Source organism: Lipotes vexillifer, unplaced genomic scaffold, assembly GCF_000442215.2.
Source record: "Lipotes vexillifer unplaced genomic scaffold, Lipotes_vexillifer_v1.1 scaffold236, whole genome shotgun sequence".
NCBI lineage: Eukaryota > Metazoa > Chordata > Mammalia > Artiodactyla > Lipotidae > Lipotes > Lipotes vexillifer.
Genome location: NW_006773295.1, coordinates 1,252,024 through 1,268,529, shown reverse-complemented (window position 1 = coordinate 1,268,529; position 16,506 = coordinate 1,252,024). Strand labels below are relative to the sequence as shown.

The window sequence follows — 16,506 nt, the reverse complement described above, 5'->3', positions numbered from 1 at the left end:
GGGGGGGGGGGGGGCTGCACCACACAGGTTGTGGGATCTTAGTTCCCCCAACCAGGGATTTACTGAACCCAGGCCCTCAGCAGTGAGAGCACGGAGTCTTAACCACTGGACCGCCAGGGAATACCCCCTATCCATCCCTAAGCCTTCTCCAGTCCCTCCCACGGGGGACCATGCTGTGCCCCAGCGTCTGCCCGGCTCGCAGTCACTCACAGTGCCCTCCAGCGGCTGGTAGTAGGCGGTGAGGGTAAAGATGACCATGGCGCACAGATAGGAGGCCACGTTGATGTAGAAGGAAACAGCCCCAAACTTTCGCCACTTGTCCCGAAGTAGCTCATTGATGGGTTCCACGGCCAGCATCTCGTGGCGATTCTGCAGAAGGCAGGGTGGCCAGGGGGCTACACGGGCTGACTCCAGTACACCTTCCCCCACCCGCTGCCCTGGGAGCACTTTTTCCTCCTAATTTACTCTTCAACGACACCCAAACTTCTGGGCTCAGCATTCGAGGCTCTGCCCAATTCTGCCCCAACTTACCTTTCTAGACTCATAGAACCCAGAGCTAGAAAGATCCCTAAAGAATATCTATTCTTGTGGTCCCCAAACTCCAATCTGTGGATGATGCCAAGCCACCGGCAGCAAAATCACCTGTGGAGCTTGTTAAAAATATAAATCCCTGGGTTTCAACCTCAGAAATTCTGATTCAGGAAGTGGGACTTGGAAATTTGGCCCAAGGATAATAAATATTTGACTCACCACAATTTTCCAACTCTGAACCCAGGACAGACATCAGTAATTGAGTCCCACACAATAGTTCTCTATACAGTTCCCTGGGCAGACACTACCAATCAATCAGAGTTTGCAGCAGAGATGCTAAACTTCCCACCGCCCCCAATCTAAATCAAGTTGGTCACTAATTTCAAAGATGAGGGAAGTGAGCTCTGGTAGGGGAAACCATCTGTCCAAGCTCACAGAGCCAGGGCTAGAAGGGAGACCTTCTGCACCCAGGACCCAGCACTTTCTGCCCCATTTGTACAGCATCCTGTCCCTTTAACGACTTGAGTTTCTTTATCATCAAGGATTTGTGCAATTATGTAGTCACAAAGATGCCACTGCAGTGTTATTCCTGATAGTTAAGTGCAGAAACAAACCCAAATGACCAAGAATAGAGGAATGGTTCATTAGAATGTGGTACATTTCCACACAGCAATGATATTGCAGAATATTTAATGGTGCAGAACGATGTTCATAAAATACTCCTAAGTTAAAAAAAAAGAGAGCTTTTAAAAACTTCATATAACAAATGCTAATGATAATAGCTGACACATAATGTTTACCCTGCGCCAGGCTGTTCACTTGGTCCTCCCGGCAACCCAATGAGAAATGCTCTATCTTTATCCACATGGTACAAAAGAGGAAGCTGCAACTCAGGTTGGGTAGTTTGTCCTGAGTCATACAGCACGTAAGTTACAGAGCCAGGATTCTGAACCAGTCCTGCTTGCCTCTGAAGGTCGACCCTTACAACCTCTCATTTCCCCCCAGTGCCAGATGCTGTTCTGGGCACTTAGTTGGTCTCTTCTTCTGTATCCAGTTCACAGACCCACCATTTTGGGCCCCTCCTTCACTGGGCCCCATCTCCTGCCCTGATGCCTACCTCAATCTTGCTGTTGTACACCAGGATCTCCAGCACAGAGGCCTCTTCCCCACACGTGTCCAGGGAGGAGAGGTCATAGAGTGAGGAATACACTGGCCCATAGGCCCAGTCCTTGAACTTGCGGGACAGATGCCTGGTGTCCTCGTCTGTCACCTCCCGACGGATGATGTGCTGAAAGATCTGCATGGGAGGAGGGAGGGTCAGGGGGTCCTCTGGGGGGCGGGGAGCACTGCTGCTGGGCCACACACATTGGAGGGACCCTGGGAGCTTGGTCAGCCCATCAGATAGCACCTCCCCAGAGAGCAGGATGGAGGGAAGGGTAAAATATTTACTGAGCACCTGCTGTATGCCGGACCCTTTCCTCACATCATCTTGTTTATTTCCTACCCTTACCATCCTGGTTGACAGATGAGCAAACAGAGGCTCAGAGAAAAGAAGGATGTTCCCTGAGGCCGCACAGCCCACTGAATCCAGACTGAACCCAGGTCAGCCTTAAAAATCTGAGTTGTCATGAGTATCTTCTTTACATAATTAAAACAGCAATTAATCAATCTTACTGATCAGGTAAATCTAGTAATAATTATCCTATTCGGTCTTTCTTATTGCTACTCCCACTATCTCAGGCTTACACACAGGGGAACTGGGCAACAGATCCAGGTGGGAGTCCCCCCAGGCCACAGAGTTCAATAGGCAAAGCCAGATTTTAAACCCAGGCCTTTTCTACTGCCTCAGGACTCTGGCATAATTGTGATTTTAGTAATTTTTTGCTATATTTTTAATAGAGGAATAATAACCCTTACCGATTACTGAGCACTTATTACCCATCCCAGGATCTTTATTAACAGCTTTAAGTGGATCACCTCATTGAGTTGTCAGAACACCATACCACAGGGCACTATTGTTATCCCCATTTTACAGATGAGGAAACTGAGGCACAGAGCGGTGACATGCCTGAGGTGACATGCTGGGAAGTGCCAGAGCCTGGCCTTGGACCCAACAACCCCTGACTCTACAGAACCCCAGATTTGGTTCTCAATCAGGTCGATGGGTGCCCCACCCAGGGGACAATTTGGCAATGTCTGGAGACATTTGAGGTTGTCACAATCGGTGGGGGGTACTACTGGCATCTAGTGGGTCGAGGCCAGGGATGCAGCTAAACATCCCACAGTGACACAGAGCAGCCCCACGTCCCAGAACATCCAGACCCAAATGTCACTAGTGCCCAAGCTGAGAAATCCTGCTCTAGGCCCTGTGCTGTGAGGCCAGAGAGGGAAGCAACTGGCACACAGCCACTCAGCAGGTTAGAGGCTGCCATGGAGTAGAGGGGAGTACAGCAGGGCTGCAGCTTTGGGACTCAGTTCTCTGTCAGTGGCTTGCCCTGGCTGGTGGGAATGGGGCAGTGAGCATCCAATGGGGTGGGATGAGCAGAGAGGCTCTGGGATGAGGTTGAATAGCTTGGCTGGACAACAGGGAGCCACAGCAGATTCTTGAGCTGGGACATCTGCACACTGGGGTTGGCAGGATGGGAGGTGGGTGTGCACATTAATAATAATGCATGCCAGCAGCAGTCCCTCCCCTGTGTGTGTGTGTGTGTGTGTGTGTGTGTGTGTGTGTGTGTGTGTGTGTATGGAGGGGCAAGAATGGGTGTGTGCCCCCGGCCCTGCACTCACCCCAATCTTGCCCGTCTTGGCGGCCATCATGAGGGGCGAGAGGCCGTCGTTGTTGAGCACGGCCTCCAGGTTGCTGTCAGGGAAGAGGCGGGCACACTTGAGCAGCAGCAGGTCGTACATCTTGGTGACGAACTTGGTGTTCTCACGAGTGTTGTCAGCGATGGCCACCAGTGCGTGCAGCACTGTGTTGCCACGAGAGTCCTGGCGCCGCATGTCCGCCTTCTTGTGTGGGTTCTCTGTCAGGTAGTTGACGATGTGGGGCTGGTTGGTGCAGGCCGCCAGCGACAGGGGCAGCTCACCTGTGGGTGAGGGGGTGGTCAGTGACGGGGCCCCGGGGGCGGACACTCGGGGCAGACACCGTGACAATGGATGCTGTGCCCACGGTCAACGTGGACGAGCCCCGGCTGACTGCACGTGTCTGGAGGCGATGCCCCCGGGTAGACAGGGGTGGGGTGGGGGGGGCGTCGTGTGACTTGGAGGCTGTGAGGGATTCTTTAAGGGACTTTGTGCCTGAACCCCAAATAACATGTGCCTTTGAGCAGAGGTGAAATTTAAAATCTTTCATGGGTCCAACTGGGACATGGCGGTGATGGAATTTGGGCCCTGCAATCCGACCATCAGTCCCAGCTTAAGTCAGACTGGAGGATGCGAGTGTTAAGGGGCGGGGACACCCATCACAACCCTCTCATCCCGTCACGATCCCCACTGTAGAGATGGGGAAACTGAGGCTCAGGGCAGTGTGGTGATGCTCTACTCCTCAAAGACAAGACCTCAGTGACCAAGACCAGTAAGGCGGCCTGTGTACCGGGTGCTGTCTGGGCCCGTGGCCAGCGCAGCCCTGGCTGTTTGGGGAGGGGTCAGGGCTGCCAGCACCACCATAGGCCCCCAGCCCCCAGCCTCTCCCCCGTGGGCCCCAGGCCCCACCGGGCCCCTCCTCACCGAAGTAAAAGTAGCCTCCCTCATCCTTGGGCTGGAAGAAGCGTCCCCGGGCCTGGGCGTGAACGTCGGCACCTTGGGCCACCAGGAGCTCTACGTAGTGTTTGCAGCGGCGCTCGATGGCGATGTGCAGGGCGGTCTGGCCTGGGATGGGGTGAGGGACAGTCACTGGGGGCAGAGACCCAACCAGTCGTGGGAGGCGCTGGAGTGCAAAAGGGAGAAATCCACCCAAGGGCAGCAAATAGACCTTCAGACATTCCCGGATGTGGAGTCTCTGATGCCCAAGGTCCCAGATCTGCTGCATCGTGCAAGCAGAATCTTAGGCTCAAGGGATATCCAACTTGGAGGGTCCCAAATGTGGGAACTTTTCAGACTCATAAGAGGTTTTCATCCTAGAGGAAACAACGGCATCATGGTCTCACAGAATTTGGGATATAAAATTCACATCCTTTGAATCTGCATATCCAGGAATCTGGAAGGTCAAGTTGGATTCATAGATCTCAGAATTTAGACCCAGGGAGCTGGCACTGGTGACACCTGTGCCTTTCTGAGCTGTTGGCTCATAGAACTACTGCAACAAAGCCTCAGAGTACCCAGAACCTGAGCATCTTGGGTCCAGATTTCCAGGTTCATGGCTCCTTTGGCTCATTGCATCTGAGAACCTTGGAACCTTTCATTCTGAAATTCAGAATATCCAAGTTGGAAGGGGTAGTTATTGTTCTTTCGTCCGTTCATTCATTCATTCAACAACTGGTTCCTGGGGACGTGCTGGCACTTGGGGCCCAGACTGAAGCTCTCAGTTGGGGGGATGGTTGGACAAGTGAAGACAGTGCCCCCCTCCCGCCCAGCCCAGGGCCTCACCTCGGTAGTAGATGTCCCGGAAGGGCGAGTTGATGAATTCACGCATGTTGCCGGTGCGCTCAGCGATGTCCAGAAGCACAGGGATTGTGTCGTTGCGGCCGTTGCTCAGATTCAGCAGGGCTTTGGGCAGGCAGGTCTTCCCCGTGGATGGCTCTGTGAGGAGAGACGTGCAGGAGAAGGGGCGCTTGGCCCGTGGCCCAAACTGCTGGGCAGCTGTGGACAGGGCACTGGGCAGGGAGCCAGAGGTCCTGGCCGTGTCGGTCCTCCTCTCCAAGCCTGTTCCCTATCTGCTCCCCATGGTACTGAGAAGGTCAAATAAACTCAGAGGAGCAGAAGTTTGTTTGTTTGTTTGTTTGCTTTTTGCGGAACGCGGGCCTCTCACTGTTGTGGCCTCTCCCGTTGCGGAGCACAGGCTCCGGACGCGCAGGCTCAGCGGCCATGGCTCACAGGCCCAGCCGCTCCACGGCATGTGGGATCTTCCTGGACCGGGGCACGAACCCGTGTCCCCTGCATCGGCAGGGGGACTCTCAACCACTGTGCCACCAGGGAAGCCCAGGAGCAGAAGTTTTTTAAAACGTGGGAAGCTGCAGCCTGTAGAGAGGTTGGTGTTTACCAAAGCATATTTGGAGAGAATTTTTAAAAATCAAATAAAAAGGGGGAATACTGGGTTAAACAAAGCCAACCGTATTTCTTCACTACAGAACTTCTCAGAACCTTTAATCTGTTAATGAGGACTGTGAACCTCTAAAAGCAGACCCAGCAGGCAGTCTTTGCCTGCCTATTTGCACATAGATCCTTTTCCCGTGAAGCGATTACACTAGTGCCCCTAGAGGGAGTGCAGCATTCCCCAAAGTGGAGGCTGTGAGCCATAGCGAACGTGAAATTACCTTCGAGGATTTGGGGGCTTCTGCAGATGCAGCAATAATAACAGTAAAAACCCGAGCGTGCAAGGTTTCATCCGCTTGTCAAATCCCTCCTGTGAAGTCAGTCTTCGTTTTGTACTAATGGGTCCTTAACACCTCCCACTAATGTTTACTGTCCCTTTGCAATTTTCTTTCCCTTGTATTAATTTTTATGGTGACAGGAATTGATTTATATATTTCAAAGAGCGAGTCAATGAAAAGAGAACTTACCTGTGAATCAGGCAGGGGGCAAAACGGCCAGATGCAGGAAGGGGATCAGGAAAGGGATGAGGAATGCGAAAGGCAGGTGTGGGCTGAGGGGCCTGCTCTGGAGCCAGGTCTTTGGGGGCTCGAATTAGGCTTTGCTCCTCATTTCTGTGTGACCTTTTCTGCTTCAGTTTCTTGTCTAGCTAAATTGAGGCTACAAAGGGAAATTGTGGGACTTCCCTGGTGGTGCAGAGTTTAAGAATCTGCTTGCCAATGCTGGGGACGTGGGTTCGATCCCTGGTCCAGGAAGATCCCACATGTCACGGAGCAACTAAGCCCATGCGCCACAACTACTGAGTCTGCGCTCTAGAGCAGGCGAGCCACAACTGTTGAGCCCGCAAGCCACAACTACTGAAGTCCACGCGCCTAGAGCCTGTGCTCCTCAACAAGAGAAGCCACGGCAATGAGAAGCCTGCACACCACAACAAAGAATAGCCCCTGCTCGCTGCAACTAGAGAAAGCCCGCGCGCGGCAACAAAGACCCAATGCAGCCATAAATAAATAAACTTATATATATATAAAAGGGAAATCGTGAGCTAATAGGTATTTGTTGATGAGCCCAGAGCCAGGCAGATAGGAGTCTTCAGTAAGTAATACTGCTGCATTTATTACTCCACGAGAAATGCTTTAGAGCCTCTCCTTGGGTGCTGGGAAGTGGGGAAAACCGCTCCTAGGAGTGAGGTTGCTCGGACAAGCCTTGTTCTGGTTACTTTTCGCTACACCCCTGGCACCCAGCCCAGAGTCAGACACCAGGTAACTATGTACCAAATGATAACGGACTCCAGTTCCCCATCTGCATAAGGGGGAGGGGACCCCAAACGCTGGCCGAGGCCCCTGGGGATTCTGTCCAGACACACCGGCACTCAGGGGAACCTCAATCAGTCCGTTTCCAATTGTCAGGCAACTTATGATTCTCCATGCTGACCTCGTCATCTTTCCCTCCCCAAAGCCCAACCTGGTCTGCATGTGTCCCCTCCGTAGATGATGGTGTCCCCAGCCAGCCAAAACTTTTGTGTCACTCTTATCTTTGTCCTCCCTTCTCCCCACATCCAGCAAGTCCCACAAATTTGACCTATTTCTCCAACCCCTCCACCACGCTCCATCTCCACTGCCGCCAACCTGGCCCAGCCACCATTTCTCTCACATGCCTGGTTTCCACCAGCCTCTCTGGACATCCTTTAATCCACTTTCCACATAGCGACTGAGTCCAACTCTGGTCATGGTTAGCCACAGGGCCTTTGCACATGCTGTTCTTTCACCTCCTCTCTAATCCTTCCTCCACCTCTTTTTACCTGGCTAACTGCAATTCATTCAGACTCAGCTCAAGTGTCACCTCCTCCCAGAAGTTCTCCCAGATTTTCCTGATTAAGTCAAATTGTCCAGTACAGCCTCCTGTGGACACACATTAGTTTGTAACTGTGTATTTATTTCTGTGATTGCTTGATCAAGTTGGTCTCACCCTCGAGACTGAGAGCAACTGGAGGACAGGGTCATATCTGCTTCACTCACCACTTTCGCCCCACACCAGCACAGAGCCTGACACTTGGTAGGTGCCCAATAACCACTTGTTGAATTAATACACATTCAGCGAAGGGGCAAGCTGGGCACTGCAGGGAATTCCAAACCACAGGAGCTCAAGTGGTTTGTGTGGGATGTGGAACTAGACCCTGGATCTGGACTTCCACACCCCCAGGCCCAGGCTGTAGCAGGGTCCGGGGCTGCCAGCCTGGGTCCTGGTATAAGACACGAAGAACGGCAGCTACCCAGAAATGGGGAGGGGTTGCAGTTACGGACTCCACCAGCAGGTGGCGAAGTGGCTCTGCCCACGAGGGGATGAGGGGAGGCTGGAGCCAAGGGCCCTAAGTTAACTGCCAAGTTGGAGGTTGTGTGTGGGCGGAGGGGAGGGCCGGTCACTGACTCCCCTAAGAATCAATGAGCTCACGAGCCTCTGGCTAGAAAAACACGCAGGGGCAAATCCAGGTTTGGGGGAGCCTGAGACTTACACAATTTGGGGATCCTGTTAATGAAAGCGAACACACAATTACAAGTTCCAGATTAGGTCCAGGGCTACAAGGGGCCAGAGCAAGCAAGGGGCCTGAAGCCTAATTAATGGGCCTCACGGTAAATCCCCCTCTACAGATGCATTATTCTGTACAATTTCAGGGCCCTCTCCCAGCCTATCTTAGGGTCCCCCGCCCACCCTCATGCAGACACACTGGCCTGGGGGTTCCCAGCCTAGGCTTAGAGGCCCCTTTCAGCTCAGTCCTGAACTCAGAAGCCAGAAGCCTTGGCAAGCCCAGCCTGATGCTGCTCTGTCCGCCAAAGCACAGGCACCATGATCCCCATCTCACAGGGGTTCACTCCACCCCAAAGCTCCCCACTTTTGCCTGGTGAACTTGGGGGGCCAGGCGGGGCCATTTGGTTGGGGCTTAAATGTGGGTTATCGCCAAATGAGATTCACACCATCATGGAGACCCTCTCTGCAACTCTAAGCTCGTGCCCCAAACGAGGCCACAGCACCTGGCTGGGCACCATGAATGAATATTTTTTGTAAGTCCGGTAATTCTCTTCTGATGGACACAATAATACAGCATCGTATCATTTTGGTGTTCAAAGAATCTGGTTGATAAAGGTATACGTGAAAAAGATACCGCAGACCCGGTCAGCCTACTTTCACACTTAATTTACTTGAAGTACCTAAAGTCTCCAAAAATGGCCCCTGATCTCCCTGAAGCTTCGTCAGCCCCGAGGTGCCACAATTCTCGACATTTTATATGCATTTGTGGGGTCACTCGGCCAGTTAATTACAGCTCACCTGGCACCCGGCACTTAGCAGGTGGCTGACTTGGGTGGAGAGGCTCACAGGCCACCTTCCCCGATTTGCAGGGAAGCCCTGGGGTAGCGGAGGGAGCTAGTGCCCGAGGTGGGTGTTCTGAGCCTGGACGAGGCTGGAGAGTGAGCTGTCTGGGCTGAGTAAGTCCCAGGGCAATGGTGACTGGGCTCCAGCCTATAGCGGAGAGCCAGAAAGCTGGGCGGGGAGGGGAGCAGAGCATCAGAAGCAGAAGCAGGAATGCCCTGCTCCCCACTCCAGAGCTCCCCTCAGAGGGGGCAGCAACTCCTGGGACCCCAGCTGCCTTGTGCTTGGCACTATGGAATTCTCTGTCCTCAGAGGCCAGGACTATGCTATTATTATTCCCCAGGGTACAGATGAGGAAACTGAGACCCAGAGAGGCCACACGTCCCTTAAGTGGTAATGGTGGGATTTGAATCCAGGTGGGTAATCTCTGCTCACCTATGACACTAATCTTTTCATAAATGAAGGCTGAATGAATGAACAAAGAAAGGCAGCAAAGGCCCAGAGAGGTTAAGTAATATGGTAAAGGACACACAGGACCAGACTCCCTGTCCAGTGCTCTTCCTGGCTAGTGCAGCCCACTAACCCAAGGGAAAATGCTCAGGGGAAAGGGGGCCCCCAATGCCAGGCCTCCCCCAACCCCCAGCTGGCCCACCTGCTATTCCTGGGTGGCTTACCCCGGAACTCCTCGTCAGTCAGCCGCTTCTTGTGGGTCAGCAAGAAGGGGAGCAGCCCGTCCAGGTCAGCGGTGGAGCCCCGAGACACGATGTCAAAGAGGATAGGCCGGTTGAAGACTTTGAGTATGGGAGGCGGCTGGGGCGTGGGAGCTTTGGGGCTCTGTGGCTGCTTCCTGAAGCGGGGGGAAGCCGGGTGATAGGAGGGCTCATCCTCTGCCCACTCCACAGTCTCTAGCCTTAGGGGCCCAGGGATCAGGTGGTGGGGGCAGCTGGAGCCCTAAGGAGGGACCAGACTGAGAGGAGAAAGACATCTGGAGACACAAAGGAATGTTTTATCCCAATAGACTCTACCTGGTACCTGTGCGTTGGTTGGAGACAAAGAGAAAGAAACACACAGCCCACCCGTCCACCCACCCACCCATCCACCCATCCATCCATCCATCCATCCATCCATCCATCCATCCACCCACCCACCCACCCATCCATTCATCCATCCATCCATCTACCTATCCATCCATCCATCTATCCATCCATCCATCCATCCATCCATCCACCCACCCATCCATTCACCCATCAATCCACTCATCCATCCATCTACCTATCCATCCATCCATCCACCTATCCATCCATCCACGCACACACCCACCCATCCACCCATCCATTCTCCCATCCATCCATCCACCCATCCACACACCCACCCATCCACCCACCCACCATCCAACCATTTGTCATTTACTAAGTACTTAAGAATCCAGAGACTGGAAGAGACAAAGATAGTAAGAAAATAAAGGAGGAACACCAGACTAAAAGATAAAGCAACTCTATCTTTTATTCAATCATTCACTCCTTGATTTATTCATTCAACAAACATTTGAGACAAATGAGGCCACGCACATAGGTGCTTAGTCCAGGCCCCACCAAAGTAAACACCCAATAAATGTTAGCTGATATTCCTGTTATTATTTAGCGCCTACTGTGTGTCCAGAGTCTGTATGTGTGGGAGAAATGCCGAGCTACAGAGGCAGGTGGAGACAGAACAAGATGGAGAGGGCTGGGGGAGAGGAAGCGATGGGGAAAGAAAAAACGGAAAAAACACACATTCATTCAGTCATTCAATAAACACTCATTGGGCACCTACTGTGTGCTAGGTTTTGAGAGCCAAAGAGCTGGAGCAGCAGCAGCCCAGGGGCACCGTGAGGGCAGGGACGCCCTGTGTCATGTCCTCACGCACCCAGTGCCCGGAACATACAAGGACGAAGAACAATCTGTGAAATGAAGACAGGATGGAGAAGAGAAAGAGGTGGAGATGGGGAGGGAGAGGAGGGGGCGTAGGGGAGCAGAGAGTGACCCACGACAGAGGTGGCAGGGCCAGGGGGCGAAGGGACACTGAGGCAGGGGCTTCAGGGCAGAGAAGGCCAGCGGCTCACCAGGGGGAGTGGACAGCCGCTCTCCCTCCTTCCTCTGCCCGGGCCCCAGATTTTACACCCCAGGGCAGGGCCTCCAGTGATGGGGGGCCAGGGAAGGGGGAAGAGGTGATTCCTGACGGCGGGGGCACACAGGCTAGGGCAGCCCCCATTTTATCTGCTCCTGAACTGTGACCTTTGAGCCAAAAAATGAGATGAAGTAACATCCTCGCCCTCAATCCTCACCGAGGCAGCCTTCGGGGTCTCTGAAGACCTCAGCCGCTTAGCCACCTCCCAACTCCTCTGCGGCCCCCCCCCCAAAGCCATTGGCCCTGGCTGTCTGGGGTAATGGTGGGGATGAGGGCTTGAAGCAGGGGATCTGAGGGAGGGGAAAGGGAGACAGGGAGCCCACCAGCTTCCAATGGGACCTTGGAGGGATGGGACACCAGGGCACTTTGCTGCCCTGGGCCTGTTTCCACCTCTGAGTGGAGGTTATGCAATTTGTCCAGTACAGCATGTGGACTGCGAGGCCCCACTTCTTGGATACATTGAGCCCCTCTAGCCTTGGGCCCCTGTGCATGCACTTCCCTCCACCTGGAACACCTTCCTCCCACCACCCCCGCTGTGTGGCTGCCCTTTTTCACCCCTTAGCGTTGGGCTTAAATGTCAGCTGCTCCAGGAAGCCCTCCTGGACTACCTTTTCTGTATCAGCTCCCCTCTCCCACCTCAGCACCTCCCCAAAAGTGAACTGTCTAATCACTTGCTTATTACCTGTCTTGTCCTCCAAACTGAAGGTACCAGTGACAGATACTCAGAGTCTGAGCCGAGTAGGGGTAACATCTGTTCTGACTCACCCCTGGAGCCCCAGGGCCAACCGCCCTACCTGGCATGTGGTGGGTGCTCCAGAAACGGTCACCGAACAAATCGGCGGCTCAGTGAATAAATAAAGGAAACAAAGCAAGGGCTGAGGAGGTGAGTGGGCTTCATCCAAGGGCATAAATGAGTCTGTGATCAGCAAGGGGGAACAGAGGAGGACCAGGTGACAACAGGACATCTGCAGACTTCAAGACTCCCCTCCAGACACACACAGAGGCCTGAGAGAGGTTTTCATGGGCGGATGGCTGGGCAGAGAGATAGCAGATGAGTAGATGAGTCGATAGATATTTGAATGAGTGATGATGGATGGATGGACGGACTGGACAAGTGGATGGGCAGATGGAAAGGTGGGTAGCTGATGACAGAGAAAGAGAGTGAAAGAGAAACAGAGAACAAAAGAAAGACATGGAAATGAAATGAATGAATGAATTATGAATAGTTTGATAGCTGACTGGCTGGATGAACAGAAACAGTGACTAGGTGGGAGAATGGATGGATTTTGGCTAAGTATATGGTGGATAAATGGAAGGTTTGTTGTATGAGTGGATGACTGGCCAGACAGATGACAGATGGATAGATGGGTAGATAGATATTTGAATGAGTAGATGATGGATGGATGGACGGACTGGACAAGTGGATAGCTAGGTGGAAAGATAGGTAGCTGGATGAATGAATGAGTAGATAATGGATGGATACACAGATGGATGGATATACAGATGGATGGATAAGTGGACAGACAGATGAATGGATAGACAAGTATACAGAAAGGTGGACAGATAGGTGGATGGATGGATGAGTGAATAGGTAGACGAATGAATGAATGGATAGAAGGATGGATGGATGGGTGGATGGATGGGTGGATGGGTGAATGGATGGATGGATGGATGGGTGAATGGATGGATGGATGGATGGATGGATGGATGGATGGGTGAATGGATGGATGGATGGATGGATGGATGGATGGATGGATGGATTCAATACAGAGGAGGAGACCCTCGGCCAGGCAGCCAGCGATACTCACTCTATGACCTTCCTCCTCCACCGCTTGTCACTGGGGTGCTGACGATAGGTGCCATAGTCAAAGAGCGAGTCCATGGGCGCCTTCTTGGGCCCAGGCACCACTGAGGACTCATACAAGGTGGACTCCAGCAGGTCGATGGGGTTGGGCACCCCCTTGCGGAAGGCGCCCTGGAACTTCATGCGCAGGTTTGGTCGCCCATCGCCTGGGCCGGCGGGGCGGCCACTATCAGCCGGAGAGGGCGACGGGGAGCCGTCCTCCCCCTCGAACAGGTTGGCCAGCGAAGAGAGGGGGAAGGCCTCCCCGCCGGGGATGCCACTCTCATCCCCGGGGGGCTCGGCTACCTCCGCAGGCCCCGCGCGGGGGCCTTCGCTGGGATCCGCCATGCTGCCCCTGGACCTGTCTGCACTGCTCTGCCTGCAAGGGAACAGGAGGGGAGTCAGGCCGGCTCCAGGAAGCCCCCTCCCACGTGGGCGAACAGCACTGCTGCCAGGTTCTTCAAAGCCACCGTTGTAATGACAGGGGTTCAGGGTGGCCACTCCCAGATGTGGTTGGCCGCCAGGCCCCGGCAGGAGCTGCAACAGAGCCTCTTTCAGGGACCTGGAAACATGAGTCTGCCTCAGGTCCAGCTACCCTGGACGTTAGCTGGAGGAGAAAGGGCATCAGAGTCACACTGGGTCCCCAGATCTGGAGCCTGGGGCTTACTCCTGGCCAACCAAGCCAGCTTCGGGGCCCCCAGAGCAGGGTTCAAGTTCCAAGCTCCACATTTAGCAACCGTGTGATGCGAAAGTGGATGGTTCACAGCCTCGGTTTCCTCACCTGTGAAATGGGGATGCTGAAGCAGAGAGCACATGTTCCAGTGGCCAGTGCCGTGCCTGCCACACCATAAGCACCTACTAAAACATAACCATCAAATCTATGCTTCAGGGACACTAGGTGCTCAGAAATACTCATGAACCCACTGTGGGAGTCAGTAGCCCTCAATTTCCCAGCACCATCATTATGACCCCATTTCACAGAACAGGAAACCAAGGTTCCGAGACTTTAGTTAACTTCCCACAGTGCACAAACTCTGCTCCCCAGTGCCAAGCGCTGACCCCTTCCCTCCCCTCTTTGCCTGGTTAACTCCTGCCCACCTGCGATCCCAGCTCATGTCCATTCCTCTGGGAAGCCCTCCCTGACCATTTGTTCATGAGATTAGTTAATTCCTGAGCTGTGAGCACCAGAAGATAGGGAATGCATCTGTTTAGTTCACTCCTGTGTCCCTGACACCTAGAAGGGTGCCACATGGACACACAACCTGATGACAAAGGTATTATTTGTTCCCATTTGTCAGATGAGGAAAATGGAGCTTTAAGAGGGGAAGTCACATCGCTTATAAGGAGAAGAGTTGGACTTGAACCCAGTTCTCTCTGGCTCCCAGGCCCAACTTTTAGCCAGGAGAAGGGCAAGGGAGGGACAAGGCCCTGCTGGCTGTCAGCCCCCTGCCCTCTGCAGCACGCCACTGGGAGGGCTAGACACCAAGGGCAAGTTTCCTGGAACTCCTACCATCCCACCCGGGCTGCAGGAAAATGTCTGGAAAGCCCTCTTTTCTATATCTCTCCATCCCCACACACTAGCAGAAAAACAAATAAAGATTGGTTCCCACCTTGTTTGTTTTGTGGCTTCCAGGAGGGAAGGCTAGGGCACTGCAAGAGGTCTCTCTTGGCAGGTGCAGCAGGACACACAGAGGATCAGAGCTCCTGCCAGGGACAGACCCCCTTCTAGGTACCAGAGGGTAGGGAGAGCCTAGATTTTAGAGTCTTCCAGTCCTGGGTTCTAACCCCAGCTCTGCTATTTATGTGCAGCATGACCTTGAGAAAGTGACCGTAGCTACCTGAGCCTCAGTTTCCTCGTTTGTAAAATGGGTACAATAGTAGTAGCTTTTTTCATACGTTTGCAGGAAGAAGTAAATGAGATCAGGCATGTCCAGTGTCAACCCTGGGATTAAACTGGGGGCTGTCAATGATTATAATCAAAGGAGTAAGTAAGGGTTAGGAGCACAGTTGCTGAAATCAGATATACCCAGTTCCCATCTTGGCCCTGGTTAATTAGCAGCTTTGTGATCCTGGGCAAATCACTTCCTCTCTCTGGGCCTCAGCTTCCCCACCTGTAAAACCAGGGTAACCACACCTCCTCCTAAAGCTCTTGGAAAATGCCAGTGCCCTCAGGAATTTGAAGCACCCACTTGATGCCAGCACTTAGTAGGACTTCAGGAGACATTAGTTCCTATCCACCTGCCAGGTGGGAAAGGGAGACCCCTAGTGGCTGCCACATGAGTCTGGGCTTAGTGATGCAGGAATGGGGGTATGTGGAGGCAGAGAGGGTGTCCACTGGGGTGCAGGCATTGAGGGGGAAGATTAGACTTCCCCCGGCCCAGTCCTGTTCACCTCAATGGGGACCCAGGGTCAGGGGAAGAGGAGGCATTGGGCACGTGCTTCTGCTGTCAACACCCTCCTCATTACTGCACCCCGTCCCAGGGCCCCACGGGGGCAGGACAGCCCCTGCCTTAGGGGGGGCCAGAAGAGGCAGCCGCTCAAACCCCCGCCATGCCTGCACCCCCTGCCCTAAGAAATCTCAACTCAGATGGCATCCAGGGTTTCTGGGGACTCCGCAACAGGGGGTCTGGAGTCAGCCAGCCCCAGGTTCAAATCCCCCCTCAGTCACTCACACACTGCTCGCAGCCTTGACGAGACACACAGAGGTCAATGCGAACATATTAATTATGGTAAAGTAGTAATTTTGAACTAAACCCCCCTCATCATCGTGATCACGTGGCTCTGATGGGCCCAAGTGCTTCATACACGCACTCTCGTCTGGTCCTCACTGCAAACTTAGACCAGCAGTTCTCAGCGGGGGGCTCTTCTGCTCCCCAGGGACACTCGGCAATGTCTGAAGACATGTTTGGTTGTCACACTGCGCAGAGGAGAGAGGGCTACTGGCATCTGGTGGGTCAAGGCCAGAGATAGTGCCAGACATCCTACAATGTACAGGACAGTCCCCACCACAAGGAACGACCCAGCCCAAAAAGTCAATAGTGCTGAGGTTGAGAAATCCTGCCCTGGAGGTAGGTACTGCTATAATTCCCCTTTCACAGATAAGGAAAGTGAGGCTCAGAGAGGTTAAGTGACTTGCCTGAGGCCACCCAGCAGGTTAGTGACAGAACCAGGATTCAAATCCTGGCAGTTGGCTGTGGAGCCTGGGCTACCCTAACCCCTCAGTTGAAGGCATGGCCTGGGAGCCAGGCGCCACACCAGACCCTTAGAATATCTTGTTCAAGGTGCACAACAGCCCTGGGAGGTAAGGGTTATTACTATCAGCTCATGCTAATCTCTCTGCGCCTTGGTTTCCCTAC

At 53.4% G+C, this 16,506-nt stretch overlaps 1 protein-coding gene across 5 annotated transcripts in view; it reads right to left on the bottom strand.

Annotated features, from left to right (window-relative positions):
* Nucleotides 1–13,498, bottom strand: part of TRPV4 (transient receptor potential cation channel subfamily V member 4) — a 22,421-nt gene extending 8,923 nt beyond the window's left edge. The window contains exons 1-8 of one of the 5 annotated variants that reach the window (XM_007448218.1): nt 13,420–13,498; nt 13,116–13,317; nt 9,816–9,988; nt 5,116–5,268; nt 4,258–4,398; nt 3,319–3,617; nt 1,649–1,828; nt 207–369 (exon numbers count right to left, since the gene is read on the bottom strand). In XM_007448218.1, coding sequence (XP_007448280.1) covers nt 207–369; nt 1,649–1,828; nt 3,319–3,617; nt 4,258–4,398; nt 5,116–5,268; nt 9,816–9,988; nt 13,116–13,317; nt 13,420–13,498 — 1,390 coding nt within the window. Of the gene's footprint in view, nt 1–206; nt 370–1,648; nt 1,829–3,318; nt 3,618–4,257; nt 4,399–5,115; nt 5,269–9,815; nt 9,989–13,115 lie in introns of all 5 variants that reach the window. The other 4 variants (XM_007448216.1, XM_007448219.1, XM_007448217.1 and 1 more) reach the window with 4 other exon arrangements.
* Between the last annotated feature and the right edge of the window lie 3,008 nt (nt 13,499–16,506).